This window comes from Hypomesus transpacificus, chromosome 14 (genome assembly GCF_021917145.1).
Source record: "Hypomesus transpacificus isolate Combined female chromosome 14, fHypTra1, whole genome shotgun sequence".
Classification (NCBI taxonomy): domain Eukaryota; kingdom Metazoa; phylum Chordata; class Actinopteri; order Osmeriformes; family Osmeridae; genus Hypomesus; species Hypomesus transpacificus.
The window spans coordinates 2,133,438-2,155,755 of record NC_061073.1 but is presented as its reverse complement, the minus strand read 5'-3'; the positions used below and the strand labels follow the sequence as shown (position 1 = coordinate 2,155,755).

The 22,318-nt window shown below is 46.4% G+C and overlaps 1 protein-coding gene across 1 annotated transcript; it reads left to right on the top strand.

Moving 5' to 3' along the window:
* Positions 1-594: 594 nt before the first annotated feature.
* Positions 595-20,877, top strand: nlrc5 (NLR family, CARD domain containing 5). The gene is made up of 49 exons (XM_047034290.1): positions 595-1,335; positions 2,431-2,526; positions 2,869-3,057; positions 3,250-4,352; positions 4,531-4,944; positions 5,069-5,307; positions 5,623-5,706; positions 5,980-6,063; positions 6,382-6,465; positions 6,868-6,960; positions 7,085-7,135; positions 7,266-7,295; positions 7,403-7,486; positions 7,828-7,911; positions 8,591-8,680; positions 9,417-9,473; positions 9,622-9,666; positions 9,844-9,927; positions 10,299-10,382; positions 10,493-10,582; positions 10,807-10,854; positions 10,953-11,009; positions 11,279-11,362; positions 11,449-11,532; positions 11,880-12,026; positions 12,262-12,345; positions 12,443-12,526; positions 12,664-12,753; positions 13,551-13,616; positions 13,765-13,848; positions 14,229-14,312; positions 14,732-14,818; positions 15,128-15,187; positions 15,614-15,652; positions 15,810-15,893; positions 16,310-16,393; positions 17,403-17,486; positions 17,661-17,744; positions 17,925-18,011; positions 18,229-18,312; positions 18,923-19,018; positions 19,104-19,187; positions 19,312-19,395; positions 19,596-19,679; positions 19,785-19,868; positions 19,959-20,036; positions 20,151-20,234; positions 20,320-20,403; positions 20,721-20,877. Exons 1-49 carry the CDS (start codon positions 1,026-1,028, stop codon positions 20,800-20,802), a joined length of 5,760 nt encoding a protein of 1,919 aa, XP_046890246.1. The 5' UTR covers positions 595-1,025; the 3' UTR covers positions 20,803-20,877.
* Positions 20,878-22,318: the final 1,441 nt, after the last annotated feature.

Sequence of the window (22,318 nt, the reverse complement as noted above, 5' to 3'; positions counted from 1 at the left end):
GACAGATCATTAAACCCATTTTATGCATGAATTTGTGTAGGCCTACAGTATACTGTGTGTGAGAGATTCTAATGAATACTGAATGCGAGCCTACTGGCCAACATTTTGTTTGCATATTATGGGCTATGATGACTGAACACATCCCTTGCTCCGCCCCTGCGCATACATAGACAAAGTGAAGCATTTTCTTTTAACCGTCGGGCTGTCTCAGACCCCCACATTGCAAAGGTTAAAAGAAATGTGTATGTGCTGGAGCCCCCCCAAAAGTTTCATTAGCCCCCCCCAAAAAAACAAAATAAATACAATTGTTTTAATTTTTTCTTTCATATTTTAGATCTACATTTGTTAATTTCTCTTCCTTAAACCCACTAGAGGACACTATTTAAAAGGATATTTTCTAAAATGTCTTCTAGGGGAACATGCCCCCAGACTCCCCTAGTTTTTCTGGATCACAGGAAAAATTATAGGTTTTATCTAGGGGCTTAGCCCCCCCCAAAAGTGGGAACCTAGATTCGCCCCTGATCGCCCGTTTCGATGCCACTGCTGCCTAGAAACGAAAGTAAACCATAATCTCTTTAAGTTTCACATCGGACAATGCACCGCAAAAAATATCTCAAGAATTGCCTACAGTGCGGATTTAGTAGTTGCAATGCATTTCATTCGTTGTTTGTTTGCCTATTTTGAACTATAGCGATGAGGCTACAAGCATCAAATGTAGTCTCATTCATTTAAAAGCGTAGGCTTGGGAAGATGTGTCCTTAACTGACCCCAGCCGATTGCTATGGGTCTTCCAACCACCTAACAAACCTAAAACCGAAAGTGTATAGGTAGTCATTGTGTGACGTATTGTATTTGTCTATAGCAGGCTTCATGCTACAGACTACATTCATTAGACATTCATCTACAGTAGGCTACGAGTAGGCTACTTTGGCTGCAGTTCAGTGCTGTATGTTTAGTTTCGAATATTAGTCCTCAGACTGCGAAGATCCGCAGGGGATCTGTGTTTCAGTGAATGGCTTGGGATTATGGAGGATGTAGATGAAAATGATGTTCTCGCAGTGCTGGACCAGGAAGCTGTGGAGTTGGTGGACCTTCTCCGCTCTCAGGCACCCGCTGTTCTAGAAACGTTATATAGTATGATGGACCACCGATCGAGGCGGCGACTGGAGAGACTTGACTTGTTGGGGCGCTTGGCTGAAATGATAAAATACTTCAGAGCCTCCGGCCCCGCGCTCTGCAGCCAGTTTTTGGAGACGTTGTGTATGGAATGTGAGAACATCCCTATGCGCCTGGAATCTCGCCTCGTGTCTGTGGCCGGGACAACGAGTGTACCAAGTAAGTATACCAAGGAACGGCTGAGCTGCGATAAGCTTTGGGCTGTTGCGTGGGATATATATTTAGGGTTGGCCATAACTCTCGCCATAACGCAATAACTCTCGAGGCTCTTTTTGCGAGGAAGGTGGTGTGTGTGGTAATGCTCATTCCTGTGTCCGTTCTGGTCCCCTAACACACTGTTACAGTGTTGCACTGTCTGCGTTTCCAGGGGATGCAGGGTGTCTTGTAGCCAATCATCGTTCAGCTCTCAGTGATCCAGGGCCCTGGTCAACAGGGTCGGACTGGCCGTCGGGATTATTAATAATAATAATAATAATACATGGCTGTGGGCCATGCAAAACTGATCAGACCTGCTTTTTGCATGCCTGTGCTCTGTCTGCATGGTAAGCACTGTGAAGCATGATCAGCACTACTGAAACTGTGTCTGTAATTTGGAGATTACAATAGATACACTACTCTGGTTAGTGTGGCTGTGGCCCTTAGTCCTGTCCATCCCTGTGTCTGTGTGAACACCATGACACTGCAGGGTCATATGTACCATGGTCTGTGACTCTCGGAAGTGGTGTTACCTTAACCACATGTGAGTGTGTGTGTCTCTCTCCTTTCCACACCAAGTAAGTGGAGATCTAGTGTCTCCACTTGATAAGACACTAGAAAAGTTAAGAGTCCTCTGTGTGTCAAGTATCAGTTCATTTCTGTCACAAATATCTGTCTGCTCTGGTTCAAAGTTTGCATGGCGGGCGTACCACATTTAAACACACACAGGTACAAGAGCCATGCTGTAGCCCACACATGGTCATTTACAACCTACTCATCTCGTTACATCCAATAATTGTAAATTCACCTAGCTAGAGTAACAAAGTGATTGACTCTCAATGCTGGATATTGTTTTAAATCTTTACACAACGTACCACGTATCACTATTGATAAATGAAAGTGAAAGGGAGGTGGTACAGTGGTAAAAGTACATTCGAGTTCGATGTGTTTATATTTTCATGTCAGTTATATCAACCAGGAAATGTGAACGGTAATCTTGAATGCAAGTGTTTTATTGTTCTGTAATTCCCCTAACTTCCCTGTGCTCTCTGCCGTCAGTGGAGACTGTTGACTGCTCATCTCACCTTGTGGGGGAAGACAACTCACTGTCTCACGCTCATACACTAGAGGGCCATGGAAAACGCCAGTGCATAGGTTCAGTACCCAGCTACTCTGCTCTGCTCTGCTCTACTCTGCTCTGTTCTACTCTACTGTACTTTCCTTTTCTCTACTCTTTTCAACTTCACTCTATTTGACTCTATTTGACTCTATGTGATTCTATTGAACTCTACTTTACTTGAATGAATTCTACTACATTTACTCTACTGTACTCCACGGTACTTTACACAAATCTACTATTCAGCACTTAACTATACTTAACTCCACTCAATTGTACTCTAAATGCATGTGTTTTATTTTATAAACATGTATTGGCATGCTCTTGCCATCATGAGCAAGTGCACTGATCATCATCCTGTGGTGTTGTTGCACCTCCAGACCATGTGGGGTGCTACAGCGCAGCAATACGGAAGATGCTGCTGCAGAGGTGGGAGAGGGCGGTGCAGAACGTGCTGACCGAGGTCTCTCTGGACGAGACCTGGGTTTCCCTGCGCCATGGCAACCCCGGCAAGCCTCGGGACAGACCAGACCGAACCCCAACCGCAGACAGAATGGACAGAACAACAGGTAGGTTGTGTGATGACCCTCCCCTCTTCTGTTTCCGTTTTTGTTACAAACTTGTGCCAGTTTGTAACAGTAGAACTTCTTACAGCAACAGCAGCTGTTGATTGAAATTGGAAAGAACAAGGTACTCATTCAGGGTTAACTCTGTTCTACTCCATTCTTCTTTTCACTACCCCTCCCTCCTTCCTCCCTCAGATATTTTGGAGGTTGAGGAGGGGATCATGGAGGACAGGGTGTCAGTTGCTTCATTTCTGGAACGTTCTGCTGGTAAGGTGGTGGTACTGCTGGGCCCAGCAGGCTCGGGGAAGACCCTCCAGATGTCGTGTGTGGGCCAGCGCTGGGCCCAGGGTCTCCTCCCCTCCTACTCCCTCCTGGTGCTGCTGGAGTTCAGACAGCTGAACCTGCTGACCAGCCCTCTGTCACTGGCCGACCTACTGCTGCAATGGTTCCTCCAGCCACAGGGGGGCGACCCTGAGGCCAGAGCTGTACTAGACTTCATCTCGGACAATCCAGAGAGGACCTGCTGGATTCTGGACGGCTACGATGAGTTCCACTCCAAGATTCAACTGGGGAAGGAGAGGGGCAGCCAGGAGAGGGGCAGCCAGGAAGGGGCGTTGGGGGGAGAGATGGAGGAGATGGGTGGGGCTCTGAACCTCTGGAGCCCTCTACCCATAGCAAGGCTAGTGTCTGGGCTCTGTAGCCGCAGGGTACTCCCAGGATGCACCTTGCTGCTAACCTGTCGTCCACGGGACCTTGGGGACCTTGAGGAGGGTGTGGACTGCGTGGGCGAGCTGCTGGGGTTCGACCGCTGCCGTGTTAAGGAATACGCAGCAAAGTACTTCCAGGTCAGAGGTCAGGGTCAGGGCGAGGAGGCACTGAAGATGCTCCTGACTAACAACCACCTCCTCAGCCTCTCCTACCTCCCCTCCCTCTGCCATATCTGCTGTGTTTACCTGGAACACATGCTCTGCCCTCAGGCCTCTCAACCCTCTCCCCAGGACTGCCCCCGGCCTCAGCTACCCCAATCCCACCAAACCTCCAAGCTCCCTTCCACTCTCACCCAGGTTTACCTCACTGTCCTCTGGGCACTCCTCTGCCAACGCCCTGGCAAGACTCCTCCCCGGGCCCCATTGCACTGGCCTGGGGGACCGCCGCCCCTACATGTCTACAGGTCAGAGGTCAGGGAGCTGGGGCGCCTGGCCATGCAGGGGCTGGATAAGGGCAAAATCCTCTTCCTGTCTGATGAACTTACTCCAAAACTTCTGGACCTGGGCTTAAGGACTGGGCTTCTCTCACAGGTAGGCATGTTTGTGTGAAATGTGTGTGTGTGTGTGTGTGTGTAAGATGTGTGTATGATGTTGAGTAAGTGTGTGTATATAATGTGTTAGTGTGTGTGTATGATGTTTGTGCAAGGGTGTGTATATAATGGATAAGTATGTGTGTATGATGTGTGTCTCCCCTCCTCTCCTCACCCAGGTGGAGGTGACTCTGCAGGACGTATCCAGGGGGAAGGGCTTCACCTTCACCCACCTGACCCTACAGGAGTTCCTGTGTGCCCTCCACATCATGACCAGCGACGAGGTCAACGAGGCCCAGCTGAAGAGGAAGTTCAACCTCAGAAGCCGCTGGACCACCAGAGCTGACCCCAAGACTGTCTTCACTGACTCCCTGCACCTGTACATGTGTGGACTGGCTTCACCTGCCTGCACCCCTACTCTGGTCAGACTGGCAGAGAAGGCTGGGGCTGGGGATAGTGCTGGGGCTGGGGCTGGGGGGAGAACTCTGTCTGGGTCTGGTTTTGGTGCCGAGACCTGGGTGAAAAAGCACCAGGCAGTGGTCTTAAAGCTGCTGAAGAGTCTTGCGGGCAGCTCCAGTCTGACTGGACCCAAGGTAGGCTGGACCCTAACCCGAACTATTTCACAGATTGCACAAACAGTAGTTCAACTATATATAAATATGGTCTTTCCATTAGTTCTCTGTTAGTTTGTCAATTTTCCTTCTGTCTCCCCCGCAGGTGGTGGAGTTGTACCGCTGTGTGCAGGAGACCCAGAATGTAGAGCTGGCGAGGGAGGTCGTGGGGTCACGACCCTGCATGGAACTGAGGAACATCCGCCTGAACCCTGTCGACCTGGACGCCATCGCTTTTGCGGTGGCGTCCGCGGGAGTGGACTTCGACCTTGACTTTGGAGCATGCTCAATGGACCTGGAGTGTCTGGATATTCTACCCAGCTGTAAACACCTGCACCATCTCACGTGAGCAAGTCAACCAGTTGGTCAGACGGTCAATTGATCAATAAACTAGAAAAATCTAGCAATCATTACCAATTTTTACAGCATTTCTGTCGAACATTACATCATTTCCTTCAGTGATGTGATTTTTTTTTTTTACTGTCATGTTGAACAATTTTCTTTTTAATAAATTGCATTAAAACTATTATTACATTATCTGCAGACATACATTGCAAATCATAGATTCAGTTTAGATGCCAGCTACTATTTTTGTCAGCCAAGGAGCAGGAAAACAAGTTAGGACCATAACAGTGCTGCTTGTATCTGGTGACTCTGCAGGTTTCGAGGCAGGAAGTACGATGACTGGTTTGCAGATAAGCTGTGCTCCATCCTGCCCAAGCTGCCCACCCTCAGGAAGCTAGAGTGAGTTACCTCTCTGTCTGTGTTAGGCTGAAGCCCCTTTACACAGTCTGTTCAATGCGGTAATGTCGCGCCTTAATTTCGCTTTGCGGATATGGACACATTGGGGTTACCCCGTAGCTCAAGGGAAAAGAGCACATACCATTAAGGCTAATGCAAGGGCCTGGGTTCGAATTCGACTGATTGCCTGCATGTCTTCCTTCCCTGTCATGCTGTCTCTTTGTAACGGTGTTTCCAACCGTGACTGTGGAACTGTGTCTGTGTAACTCCCTCCAGGTTTACGAGTGCCAACCTGACTGATGTAGGAGCTGCCAGACTGAGCAAAGCTCTGGAGGAATGCCCAAATATCACTGACATTAAGTAACAATACCTCCTTTCACCACATATCCCAGTGTAGACCAGCCTTTGTCAGTCCTCGTCCTCAAGCCCTCTGCCTTGTATGTTCTAGGTATTTCCCTCCAACATTCCTGATTCAAATAAGTGGGTCGATATAAAACTCAGCAGAAACCTGATAACGACCCATTCATTTGATTCAGGTGTGTTGGAGCAGGGAAATATCTCAAACATGCAGGGCAGGGAGCTCTGAGGACCAGTATTGACAAACACTGGCATAGACGTACATACATTGTATGGTCAGGTCGGTAATCGTGAGATGGTTTGTTGTGGTGTTTGTGCTAGTTTGAGTGACAACAGTCTGACAGATGATGGGATCAGGGAGGTGGCTGAGGTCTTCTCCAGACTGCCCAACCTGGCCTCTGTCATGTGAGTTCACCTTCTCAACTGGACTCCCAGGTGGTCACTTGTAGCCTAGATTGTTCAACTATTGTTAAACAACTCTATTGTTCAACTGTGTTCAACTGGTTTATGCATACCAGTCCATATCTGCTGCTCTTGTTTAACTACTTTAGGGGACCAAATGACCTCACAAGTATAGTAAAGCATGACAAACTTGACCTTGGGGGACCCCTGTCCTTGGCTCCATAATGCTTTTTTCAAGCACTTTAGCATTAGAACTTGTCATAGGGTTGAGACTGCATTAAGGGTTACGGTTAGGGGTTAGTGGTTAGAGATAACTTTTGAATTTGATTTGAATGGTAGTGAATGGTCAGTGCCCCCTACAATAGAAAAACAAACTTGTGTGTATGTGTGTCTTTCGGTTTTCAGGCTGGGGGGTAAGAACAGCTGCTCTTTGGGAAGCGTCCTTGCGGTTCTAGAGAAGACCAGTTCCTCTGCCAACCTCGAAAGCATTTATGCAGAGTAAGCACCACTTAATTGCTTACTGGGAAGTAAACCAAAAGAAACCAACACAAAGGGAAGAAACCTCCCTAGTGGTCACTGTGAAACCACACTCGAGCTGTCTGGTTTACTTTTCTGTTTGCAGCGGTAAGAAGGAGATCAAGGTCGTGTTCTCTCTGAAGTCAAGCATCAGCAGGTAGGTTGTAGTAGGGTTAGGGTTAAAACCAGAGGAATCCACTGTCATGCTCCTGCCAGACCAGCAGTGCACATCACATCTATGAAACACGGCCGTTCCTCACCTCAAACCTCTCTTTGTTCCCGTGAAGCCATAAGGACACACCTGGACTCACCGTCAGGTAAAAGGAAACACCTACACCGTTCCAGTACAGAGTCTGGATTCTGGACTGTAGATGTTCCTGTCTGTACTCTCTAAGCCTGTGCTCTTCCTCCATGCCTTTGACAGACTGCTGAACCAGAAGATGAGCGGGCAGCAGGTCTTAAGACTGTGTGAGCTCCTGGCCTGCTTCCCTGCCCTCTCTGTCCTGGAGTAAGTCCACCGTCTCTCTGCCCATTACCAGTGTTGCATTGTGAAACTTTATAAGATAAATCAAATCTATCTATCTATCTCTATATATCTCTATATATATCTCTCTATATATCTCTCTGTATGTCTCTCTCTCTATATATATATATATACTCAGGGCATGGTCATTGGTATTGCCCCTAAATGCAGTTCATACAGTATTTTTTATGTTTATGTATTTATTAATTACTGAATTTGTTCCAACATTTATAACACTGTAGTAAACACATACAAAACAGACACATCAAGGAACAGTCTGTCAGGTGGTAGAGAATGTTTGTTGTGTGTTTCCCTGGCTCTGTCAGTCTGTCAGGTGGTCTGTGGGAGGAGAACAGTCTGCAGGCCCTGACTGGAGCTCTGCAGCAGCTGTCCATCACACAGAGTCTCCTGTAAGGCCAGGCTCTGCCACCGCATCACACAGTACTGCTCCTTATCACAGTACATATTACTGTATTCAGTAATACTCACAGTACTGCTCAGTATCACAGTACATATTACTGTATTCAGTAATACTCACAGTACTGCTCAGTATCACAGTACATATTACTGTATTCAGTAATACACACAGTACTGCTCAGTATCACAGTACATATTACTGTATTCAGTAATACTCACAGTACTGCTCAGTATTAAAGTTCATATTACTGTATTCAGTAATACACACAGTACTGCTCAGTATCACAGTACATATTACTGTATTCAGTAATACACACAGTATTGCTCAGTATTACAGTAATACATACATTACATGTGACAGTACTCAGTAATACATACAGTACTCATTAATACAATAGATATTACAGTATATACATTAATATGTATAGTACATTTTACAGTACTCAGTAATACATACAGTATTCAGTAATACTGTACATATCACAGTATGCAGTTGTACATCCAAGACAAATCCAGTGAGACCCACCATATCACAGCACTCAATAAATGTGACATGACATAATGCATGTGAATAGTATGGCTATGAAATGTAATGGGAAGTAATGGGATATATAATTAACGTTATGATTTCCGAGGCACGTAACAGGAGATGTTTGTGGTTGTGTTGAACAGTCTGAACGACAGCTCACTGTCTGTGGACGAACTGCTGGCCATGACCTCACTGCTGTCCCAGTGTCCCAATGTGGTGAAGATAGACATCAGGTACAAAAACACACACACACAGGCACACTCTCTCACACACACACACCGACACACACTTCCTCATTCTCAGAAGCGTTCTGGAACTTTCTGTAATCAGAGGGCTTTCTTTTGCGTCCAGGCAAGCCACTGCATGAGAGACACTGTAATCGCAGCCTGGGGTGTAGGATTGGTTCGAACGTTGGTGGGGGATGACGAACATATTTTTTAATCATCTACATACTTTGATCATCCTACATGCTAATGCTACCCCTGCTCTGTTGCTAATTACTCCCTTGACATTGGGGACGATGAGTTCCAACGGTCTGCCCCTAAACCCAGGCCTGTGATCACTGCACTTCAGTACTGGCACAGTGTTTCTGCAGACAGCACACTTCCACTTACCGTAGAAGCTATCGTGTTGTGGGCGATTCACTGCTTCTCTTTATGATCTTTTAACCGGAGGCTTGGTCTACCTAGGCTGTACCTTGCACTCAATTAAAAAAGTTAGTATTTGTATCGCCCATTTTTACGAGCAACGTCTCAAAGGGATTCGCATACGGCCTTAGAACGACACCTAAACCTCAAGGGAGACAGGGAAAAACTCCCAGGAAAACTTAGGGGGAAAAAACCTTGAGAGGAGCAGTTCAGTAAGGGGTCCCCTCGTGTAGAGATGGTTGGTGATTCAGAGAGGTGCAGACCATAGGCTGAACACAATTACTAGCTCCTGTCTGTCTGTCTGTCTGTCCCTTCTGTCCAGGCTACCAGTCCACGTGTCCGTGGAGTTCATTGGAAGCAGACAGACACACAACCCTGGGTAGGAACCCACCGACCCGTCTCCATATTACAACACTGGTCCAATAAGCTGACTACTAAACAGTCCATCTTAGATTTTGTAAGACCTTTTTAATGCAATGCATGAATGGTTGATATTAGTGTTCAGTGTTTGATTTCCTGACTTACAGAAATGAGACAGAAGCCACAGGTGTGGGGGTGGGCATGAAACTCCGGTAAGTCTCTCCACGCCTCTGTACCTAACGCATGTGTGGTTTCATAGATGACATCATGCTGCACGCCTGCAGCCTGAGGTTTTTTAAATGTGCTATATAAATAAAGTTGAGTGATTGATCCTAAATATGATGATGACTCATGATGTCCCCCGTCCTGCTGGGCCACCGTACGTTCAGCATGCAGGGCTGTGGCCTCCTCCCCTCGCACCTGGAGCGCCTGTCTGACAGTCTGGTGCGATGCTCTGACCTTGCGCTGCTGGAGTAAGGCACACACACAAACTCACACATAAACACTCACATACATACATACACACACTCACACATACACACTCACATACACACAGTGTATACACACATGCACACACACACTTACACAATACACAAACACACTCACACACTTATATACACTCACTCTCACACACACACAGACACACACACACACTCACGAGCACATACACACATAAACACACTCAAAAGTTAAACACAGCAACAGCAATGGAATAATGTCGGCTCTTAAATTTGCATGTTTGATGACTCCTCTCCACCCCTCTCTCTGTCTCTCTCTCTCTCTCTGCCTCTCTCTCTCTCTCTCTCTCTCTCTCTCTCTGCCTCTCTCTCTCTCTCCCCATCAGTCTTTCTCGTAACTCCCTAGGTACCAAAGGTCTACAGGTGCTCCTGGATCTCCTTCCCCAGCTCAGCACCATACAGCAGATACAGTAAGACAGTCCTGTGACCTAACCCACCCTCACACAGTCTCTCCTCCGGTCTCCCAGCTGAGTCATGGTCGAGTTGGTCTGCAGTGTCAGGTGCTGTTGTTGTTTTTCAGCCTGGGTGAGAATGACGTCAGCATGGAGGGTGTTTCCCTGCTGGCTGGGGCCCTCTGCTCACAAAGAAACCTGTCGGAAGTGTCTGTCAGGTAAACGCATGCGGCAATGTGTTCTCTTTCTTTCCAGGCCCCCTATGTGGTCGGTCGTTGGTCAAACTGTTGTTGTACATGAGAAGGCCTGCAACGGTTAGAAGTGCTAGGGGAGCACAGTGTTATTATCGCGTATTTTTATGGATGTGTTAGCACAGGCTGTTAAAATACGCTGTTGGGTAAACGTACAGTTAAACTCCAACCATCTCGTCTCCCTCCAACAGTGATGGAGGGAAGAAGATTGTGCTCCTGAAGTTTCTCCCCAGTACTGGGTTAGCACAGCAGTCCTCCTCACCCTCCACGCCACACACACACACACACACACGCACACACACACACACACAATAGTAACTGGTCTCTGCCCCTCCAGACATCAGCCCTCAGACCCCAGGAGCTCAGGTGGTCTGGACCAGGGGAAGAAACTGGGGTAGGATACCACCTTATTCCAGATCCTGCCCTCTCAATTCAGTTCAATATACTTATTGGCATGAATGTTTAGGTGAAGCAATGTTGGCAAAGCAGTCCCCAGTGAGAGGACAACATCTGGTAATTGTTAACACGTCATGTTACTCTCTCTCTCTTTCACTCTCTGTATATCTCTTTCACTCTCCCTCCTCTCTGTCTCCCTCCCTCTGTCTCTCTTCCTCTCTCCCTCCTTCTCTCCCTTTCTCCCTCCATCCCTCCCTCCCGTTCCAGGGTGACCTCCAGTGCTCTGAAGGCTTTAGATGTGACCAACCTTTGCAGGAAGCTACTGCATTGTCCCAGCCCCCTGGAGATCGAGTGAGTTAACGGACCACTTCTGTCTGTGTGTGGCATCCATGTACAGTTTCTTCCGCAGGCCTTTTGAACTTGTTCTTTTCTGTTAGTTTGTCTCACACGTCTCTGAAGGATGAGGCTGTAGGCTCGCTGCGGAAGATCCTGCCCCAGATGACAACCCTACACACGCTCAAGTGAGGCCCGTCTCTCGAAAGATTAAATCAGAACGATGACTCATTCTTCTAACAACCTTTATCAATCCTGGTCCTGGGACACCCCCTGCTCTGCAGGTTTTTAGATGTTTCCCTGTTCCAACACAGCTGTTTCAAATGAATAGGTCGTTACCAGGCTTCTGCAGAATTTGGTGATGACCCATTCATTCGAAGCAGGTGTGTTGGAAGCAGGGAAACATCTAGAACGTGCAGGACAGTGGACCACCAGGATTGAGGAAGACTGGTCTAGTGTTCCTGCATCATCCCTATCATGAACATCACTCAAACATCTCCCCTCTCAACTCCTTCCCCTTCCATTCGTCTCACAGTCTCAGCCACGCCCACATGTCCACCAATGGAGCGCTGCTATTAGTCAGCTGTCTGGGAGACTGCCAGCGGGTCAGAGAGGTGGATCTCAGGTGTCAGGGAGAGTCCTTCATCAGGCTGGGCGAGAAGACAGACAGACGTTCCTGCAGGTCAGCGCTTTCCCACAGGGATGATTCACTTCATGACCTGCTGCCCGGTCAGGTTAGACTGTCTCTATGCTGGATTGACCACCTGTTTTTTGACTTTCTCTGTGTGTGTGTTTGTCTTTCTGTGATCTGTCTCTTTGTGTGTGCCTGTCTGTGTTTGTCTTTCTGTATGTGTGTGTGTGTGTTTGTCTGTGTGTGTGTGTCGATATGTGGTCTGTGTGTGTACGTGTGTGTACAGGTTATCTCATTACTCTCTGAGCTGTGCCAACGTGGAAAACCTGTCTCGCATCCTGCAACAGTGCCCCAACTTGTCTGACTTGGAGTGAGTGTGTTTCCACACACACATACACACACACACACACATACACGTACACACGCACACATGCATGGATACTGAGCCAGTCTTTACCCTGCTGTAGTTTGTCCAGTAACCTACTCAGGGATGAGGGCGTGAAGACGTTTGTGGAATATCTTCCGAGCTTGCGGATTGCCAGCTCTGTCAGGTAAGCCAACATCACACGCGTAAATGTAAACCAAGTTGGACTAGGCATTGGACATACCTAAAGCGAGCTTTTTAGCTAGGGTTTGTTGTAGGTCCAGATTGGACAGGGAGACCAAGCTTGTCCTTTTCTCCATGCAGCCTGAACGATAACGGACTGAGCAAGGAAGGTTTGCTCCATCTGGTCAGTGCCATCCTCAGCTGTGCCCGGGTCTCCTCGGTAGAAGTCAGGTGGGTTCTAATGTTTTCATCTTATAGGCAGGGTCAGTAATGTTACATTTACATGTATTCATTTAGCAGACGCTTTTATCCAAAGCGACTTCCAAGAGAGAGCTTTACAAAGTGGACAGGTCACTGATAATAACAACAAGATATCCCCAAAACATGAGGCACATATTTTGAACAACCCAAAATAAGTGCCAAAGGGAAGAACCATAAGAGCATGTAGGTAAAAAGCGGAGACAGATGGCCGAGCGTTGAGGGAGTCGGGCTAGTAATCAGAAGGTTGCCGGATCGATTCTCCGTCCCGCCAAAATGATGTCAAAATGATGACACATGATGATGTGTCCTTGGGCAAGGCACTTCACCATCCTTGCCTCGGGGGAATGTCCCTGTACTTACTGTAAGTCGCTCTGGATAAGAGCGACTTATGACTAAATGTAAATGTAAGGTAGGCAAGTTACAGTTAAACAACATGAATCGCTATAAGTGCAAGTGTACCTGTAGAAAAGCAAGCAACGGTAAAAAATAAGAAACCGAACTTCATGATTGGATGGCATTCAGACGAAATGCAATGGTTGGACTGGGTTCTTGTCTGTCTACTTACCTCCCGGCACCAGTCAAAGCAGCGCGTTCATGTGTTATGGGGCTTTGAATGGAGGGGGTGGGATATTTTGGTTTGACTCCTTTCAAACTCAAGCGAAAATTGCTAGGTTGCCAAACAATCCTGCCTTTAATGTTCAATCGCTTTAGTGAGCATCACCAAAACCTGTGATTCTGTATTCTCCTCTGTTGGGTCCAATCTGTAGTTTGGGGTCTGAAGAGAGATTGTCAATCCGCTTTCAACCAGACAACCATTGTGGTCAAACTTTGAGGTAGGATGTGACACAAACACACTAAATGCCGCCTTTTATGTTTTTGCGGCTGTTGTCACAGCTTGCATAAATGCATATGCATAAATCCATTTCCTATATGACTCATCACCCCACATGAACCACCTGACCTCCACTTCTGTCACTGCAGTCTGAACGCCTGCAGCTTCCAGGAAGAACAGCTCAGCAGGCTTGCCGAGATCCTGTGCAGCTGTGCCTCGCTTGACAAACTACAGTGGGTGTAGTGCACCCACAACCACCTCAGCATTACACTACATTTTATATTGTGTTGTCATTTGGTCATCCTGTGTGTCTGCGTGTGTGCGCTGGCATGCACGAGTGTGTTTGTTCTTCTGTGTGTGTGTGTGCATGTGTGTTTGTGTGTGTGTATGGAGCAGGTTCACTAATAACACGCTGCTGACAGGAAGTGTACTGGGTCTACAGACCTGTCTGGCGCAACAGGCCTCACTGCACACACTGGAGGGATTACCACACACACAAGAAACACATGCAAATACACGTACACACATGAACTTACAAACACGATCACACACAATGCCCACACTAACTTAAAACAAAGTACCGTTTGTGTGTGTGTGTGTTTATGTGCCGTAGGCTGAGGGACAATGGTCTGGGTATGCAGCAGGTGGTGGGTCTGGTGGAACAGCTGATTTGTGATCACAGACAGCGCTCTGTAAGGTAAAGAGGATATGACATAAGGAAATGCAAATATGAACGTCCTGTATGTGTGTGTGTTACATTTACATTTACATTCATTCATTTAGCAGACGCTTTTATCCAAAGCGACTTCCAAGAGAGAGCTTTACAAAGTGCATAGGTCACTGATAATAACAACAAGATAGCCCCAAAGCATTGCGGGTAGCCAAAACAAGCACACATTGTGAACAACCAAAAAATAAGTGCCAAAGGGAGAAACCATAAGAGCATGTAGTTAAGCAAGTTACAATTTAAACAACATGAATCTGTAAGTGCAAGTGTACCTGTAGAAAAACAAGCAACAGTAAAATAAAATAAAAATATAAGATTAACTAAAATAGAATACAGTGTGTACTGTGTGTGTGTTAAGATTAGCATGTGTTTGTCGTGTGCTCTGTCAGTGTTAAGGAGCACTGGGTCGGTGCACAGACTGCTGTCGAGCTGGTGTCATCCTGCCTGGAGCTGAACCCCAACATACACACCCTCAGGTGACACTGAGGGATAAGCAAGCACACACACACACACACCTCTACACCCACACACACCTGCACACACACCTCTACAGACACCTACACACACACCTACACACACAGATCTACATGCATACACACACCTACACACACACACAACTATATGCACACACACACACCTCTACACCCATACACTACAAAACACCTCTACAGACACCTACACACACCTACACACACAGATCTACATGCATACACACACCATGCACAAACACACACAAACACACGCGCACACTGTCTGTGAAAATAACCCCTGGCCTTCATCTGCAGGGTGAACCACTCCACACTCCACATCACCCTGAAGGACAAGACAGAGTTCTACCGGTCCAGGTAACGTCTTCAGAGCACAGAGCAGCCATGTTCAGAGCTGAATTAGGAAGCTAACGCTAACAGAGCAGCCATGTTCAGAGCTGAATTAGGAAGCTAACGCTAACAGAGCAGCCATGTTCAGAGGTGAATTAGGAAGCTAACGCTAACAGAGCAGCCATGTTCAGAGCTGAATTAGGAAGCTAACGCTAACAGAGCAGCCATGTTCAGAGGTGAATTAGAAAGCTAACGCTAACAGAGCAGCCATGTTCAGAGGTGAATTAGGAAGCTAACGCTAACAGAGCAGCCATGTTCAGAGCTGAATTAGGAAGCTAACGCTAACAGAGCAGCCATGTTCAGAGGTGAATTAGAAAGCTAACGCTAACAGAGCAGCCATGTTCTGAGGTGAATTAGGAAGCTAACGCTAACATTTGTGGTTTTATGTTTCAGCGGAGGGTCCTCTGGCTGTTTGCCTGTGGTCAAAATCAGGTGGGAGAAGTTTTCTGGCATGTTCTGTAAACAGAGGACATTGTAAGACAGTGGTCTGACCAAACACTTCTGTCTGTTTTTGTGTGTGTGTTTGTATGTGTGTGTGTGCTTGTACGTGTGTGTGCATTGTGTGTGTGTGTGTGTGTGTGCGCTCCAGCCTGGTTGACAGTGCAGAGTCAAGGCTCCACCTAGAGGCCATGAGCAGCGTTCTCCAGAGGTGTGCTTTCCTGCAGGATCTGCTGTGAGTAGGACGACTTGAGTGCTGGCTCTCCGTTAGACTAGATCTCAACACATTCCTTTTGATCGTGTATCAAATTATATGTAAAAATACATGAATAACTCATAAAACTAACTGCATACAGTATAGAAGTATGGCAAACGTAATGTTTACCCTATTTACCGTTATGAATTATTATTTACACATACGTAATCAACCAGCAACAACACAACATCATCAACAACTTTATAAACAATGAATCAATCATTTGAACAACATCCAAACTTTTTTTTTTACTCAAAACATCAATCAAACATCGTTTTTTTTAAGAAATGTAAGAAACACAATCAGCGTGCAGATGCCCATCCAAGTGACCATGTCAGGCTTTCCAGTGTTTTCTGTGTGAAACATGAGTTGTGTTGTTGCCCTCCTGTCTGTAGTCTGTCTGGCTGCAGCCTGAGTAGAGAGGGGGTAAAGGTGCTCTGCTCTGCCCTGCCCTCCCTGGCCCACCTCACTACACTCAGGTAAGACAGAGCAGTATTGCTCTAGTCTGTGTGTCTATTTCTGGGTGTTTCTGCATCTGTGTAGAATATCCGAAGTTTTCGGACTATAAGTCGCTCCAGAGTATAAGTCGCATCAGTCAAAAAATTTGTCATGAACAGGAAAAAAACATATACTATAATTTGCATTTATTTGGAAATGTATTTCACAAAACCCAAGACCAAGAACAGACATTTAATCTGGAAAGGCAAGTTATTCAACTACTCAATAGCACACAGAGCAACAGGCTGTTGTTCAACCAGGTGTCCGGTATGTTAACGTAACACATAAACAGTTATTCAGATACACAAAAGCTTAAAGAACATACCTTGGAGGCTGAATAGGCTAAATTACGGTAACAAAACAAGCTGGCCAGTCCAACAAGCAAGTTACCGGAAAGATAGTTCACCAAGCTCCTGATCTCATTCCACATCACTGAATCCGTTGAACTCGTTGGTTCATGTTAGTATGAATTTACATTTAAGAATGTGACATTATATATATTTTGATATAAAAATCGCACTTGACTATAAGTCGCAGGACCAGCCAAACGATGAAAACAAGTGACTTATAGTCCGGAAAATCCGGTATCTATGTCTGTGTATCTTTGTGTGTGTGTATTTGTGTGTCTTTGTGTGTGTGTCTCTCTTTGTGTGTGTGTGCGTCTTTGTATGTGTGTGTCTTTGTGTGTGTGTGACTTTGTGTGTGTGTGACTTTGTGTGTGTGCGTCTTTGTATGTGTGTGTCTTTGTGTGTGTGTGACTTTGTTTGTGTGTGCGTGTGACTTTGTTTGTGTGTGCGTGTGACTTTGTTTGTGTGTGCGTGTGACTTTGTTTGTGTGTGTGTGTGACTTTGTTTGTGTGTGCGTGTGTCTTTGTTTGTGTGTGGTGTCTGGGAAACTCCACCAGGCTTTGACACAGGTTCTCACAGACTGTTTCTTCTGCCAAATGGATGGCTGAGATGTTAACCTGCGCGCGTCTCTCCCTCTCTCTAGTCTGGACTCTAAAGAAACGTGTGAGGATGGGGTGATTCTCCTGGCTGAGGGGCTACTGCACACCAAGACCTTACAGAACCTCAAGTAATAAACACCTCATACTACAAGTATCCAAGTAGTCAACTAACGTTCTAGAATGACCCTGTTTCTGTTTGGTCTGTGTGTTCCACCTCTAGTGGTCCTGCAGCAGTCATTGTACAGTATGATAATGATGACGATGATAATGATGATGATGATGTCCTCTCCTGTCTCTGCCAGGCTGACAGGTCATGTGATCTCAGACATAGGAGTTGAGGCCCTGATCCGGGCCCTCACGGGCCTGCCTGCTCTGACATCTGTGGAGTAAGTGTAGTGGAGGTGGTTTAGACACCCATCGTGACACAATATGTTGCATGCAACTTTGGAAGCTGAATGTGTTTAAGGATTGACTGTATTATTACCTATGTAAACATTAAACATGAGTAAAAATGTCATGGTCTGAACTTAATAGGCTGAACCTCTATCTCTCCTCCCACCCCCTAGTCTTTCTCTGTGTTCTGGTTGGACGGCCGCAGGGGGGGTGGAGCTTATGAGCGGACTGGGACAGTGTGTCTTCCTACAGAACATCAAGTAACACACACACACACACATACAACCACACACACAGCCACATACACACACAAGCACATACTGTACACTCACAGCCACATCACACACAGGCTGTGGCTGTGTGACACAGCCACATCCATTGCAGACACAGACACCCAACCACACACACGTACACAACTGCATACGTATACATGTACACCAGGATCATGACGCCTGTCTGTGTTCTTCCTCTCTCCAGCCTGGACTCGGTCTCTCTGGATGAGCAGAGCCTCTCCTGCCTGACCCAGGGGCTTCCTCACCTCTCCTCTCTCAGGACGCTCAAGTGGGTCTAACGGACAGTACGGTAGAATACATGTTATGGCTCAGTTCAGCTGCATCACCCTCTGTGGTCTTGTCTGTGTCAGAATAGGAGAAGGACTCAAATGCCAAATCGATCGTCAGGGTGGAGTTTACTCAAAACACAGGAAAAGCTCATCCAGAAAACAGGTTTTGGGTCAGGAACAAAAGGCAACAGGCAGACAGGGAAGAGCAGAGCAGCCTGAGGTAACCACTCAAATGGACTGGCAAACCGGGTAGAGCTGTACCGTTAAGGCTAAGGCTGTAACTCGGGGGCCTGGGTTCGACTCTCTGGCTCTGGGAATGTCAAGAGCCAGAGGCAGGAAACTGTCCCTGCTTTCCGGTCTGTCTTCAACTGTCTCTACATAAAAAAGGAGCAAAGAGACAGAGAGGGAATGGATAACACAGGAGATAGTGAGGAACTAGGTGAAGCTGATAATGAATTGAAGTTACGAATGGTGACAAGTGAAGGGTGTGGCAGAAAGGGAGAAATGGAAGCAGGAGGCAGGACTAGGAGTCACATGGAACTTGTAAACAAAGAAATGAAAACACACACTGACATTTGGCCAGCAGTACTGACTGTTTGTGTTTCCTAGTCTGAACAATGTGATGGTGAGGAACTCATCAGAAAACCAGGCTGTTGTGCTCCTGTTGGGCTCTCTGAAGAGACTCACATACCTCGAGGAGATAGAGTGGGTTCAACACACACACACACAGACAAGAACACTCACACACACTCCGGTACAGCCCTCAGTGTCCTGTGCGTGGGTCCTGCAGGTTGGACTGTTTGAGGATGGGTGATGGAGGCGTGGAGGAGCTGACCACACATGTGACCTCCTGGACTCAGCTGAGGAGACTCAGGTAGGACCTCCTGGCTCCAGCTGATCTCCAACCTCGAGTGGGAGGAGGGTCATCTCCTTTAGAATACAAACAGTACTCTGTGTGTGTGTGTGTGTGTACCTGTGTGTGTGTGTGTCCTCCTCAGGCTGTCCCAGAACCTTGTGAGTGACCCGGCAGGTGACAAGCTGCTCCAAGCTCTGTCTTCCTGTTCGCACCTCCAGGAATTGCAGTAAGAGCACAGATATACAACACGGATACACATTTTGACTCACTCTCAATACTCTAGATTGTCTTACACTGTCTACAAACAGTCAAATCCTGCTTTGTAGCTGAGAGCTTCTAGAGTGTTTTTTCTAGAATGTTCTATTGTGTTCTGGATTGTCCAGGGGGGTTCTAGAGTGTGTTCTAGAATGTTCTGTTGTGTTCTAGATTGTCCGGCAACAGCCTCGGAGTGGCTTGTGCTGCAAGGATGGCCCAGGTTCTGCCCTCCCTTACGCACATTGCAGTTCTAGAGTAAGTCTACTGCTCTACAACCCTCCCCTGTGTCTGATTCTACCAAAGACTGGTCTCACGTATTCTGATCTAATATCCAGAACTGTCTTCCTGTGTGTCTGTCAGTCTGTCAGAGAACAAGTTTGGTGCAGAGGGATCTGCCAGCCTTTCCAAAGCCCTGGTCTCCATGAAGAGCCTGGTCAAGCTACAGTAAGATAAAAGCCTGCTAGGTTTTGTGCTCTCCTCCTCTAGTCTCTAGTACCATGGCATGTGTCTAACCTGTCTGGTATTGTGTTCCAGCCTAACCTCCATAGGAACCCCAGACCTCGCTAGCCTGGCTGCCAGCCTGGACCACTGTGTTTCTGTACAGGATGTGAGGTAATAACAAAACAGGAAGTCACTTCACTCGAGTCACTGGAATGGTTGTTTAGGATGTTTCCTTATCATTAAGCCTACTGGATTAACCTGCTTTTGTCTGTCTGTTTGTCACAGTTTGGCATGGAATGGTTGTCAGGACGACGTCGCTGTAGAGCTAGCCAATGTTCTGCCTAGGTGTCTGAAGCTACAGAGATTGGAGTGAGTCCCTTTTCTTGACACACTGACGAGATCAGAATTTCAGGGTTAGAGGCGTCAAGGCTGTTTTGTCTTTGTTCATTTCCAGCCTGGAGGCAAATGACATCAGCATTGCTGGAGCAGAGACTCTGGTCAGAAGCTTGAAATCCTGCCCCTCTCTCCAGCTGCTCAGGTCAGCTCTGCCTGGTCGCTGTCGTCACTCCTGAACTCCTTGCCTGAACCAGCAAACACCACATTTTATATTATCATTATATATAGCAATCAGTAGAACAGTATGGTGATAACTGCCTGTCTCTCCTCTCTCTGCTCCTGTGTGTGGATGTGTGTGCGTTTGTGGTTGTGTGTGTGGGTGTGTGGGGTTGTGTGTGTGGTTGTGTGTGTGTGTGTGTGTGTGTGTGTGTGTGTGTGTGTGTGTGTGTGTGTGTGTGTGTGTGTGTGTGTGTGTGTGTGTGTGTGTGGGGTGGGTGGGTGTTTGATATGTATGATTAGGTTGTGGAAGAACAGGATTTCGCAAAGTGATGCTTGTAGGCTCACACAGAAGGACCAAAGAGTGAACTTCTCATCAACATGAGAGCCTGTCTGTCTGTTAGCCTTTCTGTCTGTCTGTTAGCCTTTCTGTCTGTCTGTCTGTCTGTCTGTCTGTCTGTCTGTCTGTCTGTCTGTCTGTCTGTCTGTCTGTCTGTCTGTCTGTCTGTCTGTCTGTCTGTCTGTCTGTCTGTCTGTTAGCCCTTCTGTCTGTCTGTATGTCTGCCTGTCTGTTAACCTGTCTGTTAGCCTGTCTGTAGGTATGTATGTATGAATGTAATTATGTCTGTATGTATATTTGTTTGTATGTATGTCTGTATGTATATTTGTTTGTATGTATGTCTGTATGCACTGGCAAATCCAAGGAGTTGCAAAGGGTAGCAGCTTCCACCCCAGCAAAAAAAGACTTGCCACCCCAATCTTCCCATGCTAAAATATATATTTATTTATTTTTTACATTGGAATATTTAATAAAAAAAAGAATATTATTGGCCTTATTTAAACTATAATGTTATAATAATTAATGGTGGCATCGGGTCACACTGTCCCTCTACACCTCCATGCCACCCGACAACTACCTCTGCCACCCCAGGTGAAAAGGTCTAGATCTGTCTGTCTGTAGGTACTGTATTAACTGTGTGTAGAACTCTGCTACTGACTACTGTAGAAGAGTAATGGGAGACCAACTTGCACTTTTTTATCAGTGTTTTGAAGCACTGCATGTCGCCTGTTCTTTTCTCATGTTCTTGGTCCACGGATGCCACATTCTTAGAAACAAACATGACTTCCATAACGTCACAGTGAATTAGGCCAGGAGGAAGCATTATATTCTGTCTTGTTTATTCTTTTACTTCATCTTTTTATCTTTACTATTGTTTCTCCCCTTCCCTTTCTCTCCCTTTCTCTCTCTTTCTGTCTCTCTGTCTCTCTCTCCTCCTGGCCTGGTAAGTACGTCTGTGATCTCTATACTACTCTTGTATCTATCTCTGACTAAATGGAATGATAAAATCTATTTGTTTTATTTAAGTAATATTTAAGGTGGAGGTGCCAAGTCTACAAGGCCAGAATAAGTCTTGAGGAAGAAGCTTTATTACGAATTTCTAAGCAGAAGGGAACGATTCACATGTATTTATTACAGCTGCTTTGAGCCTAACTTGAGTTTGTCCTAGAATGTGAATTGAAAAACGTAATTTTGAGTTTTGTTTGTTCTGACATGCACTGAAATCTGAATAAACCTGAATAAACCTTCCACTGTAATTTTACCCATGACGTCATCCGCCCAGTTGTGTGAACCTTTAACACTTGACCTCTAGGTGGCGATGTTGCTTCGTTTTATAAGAGTCATAGTAGGTGTAGTTCTTTGTCTCGCTGTTTCTCTTAACAATTGCATCTATATTTATTGACGTCCACAAACCACGGTTTTCTGATTTGAACACGTCAGGTCTTCATGACCATAGATAGGAGGATACATAGCTTACTGTAGACCAGCAGATGCATGCGAGAAAGATTCAGCCGTATTTGGCAAATATTGTATTTTAATACTGCGAAAAGTGTATCTCTCG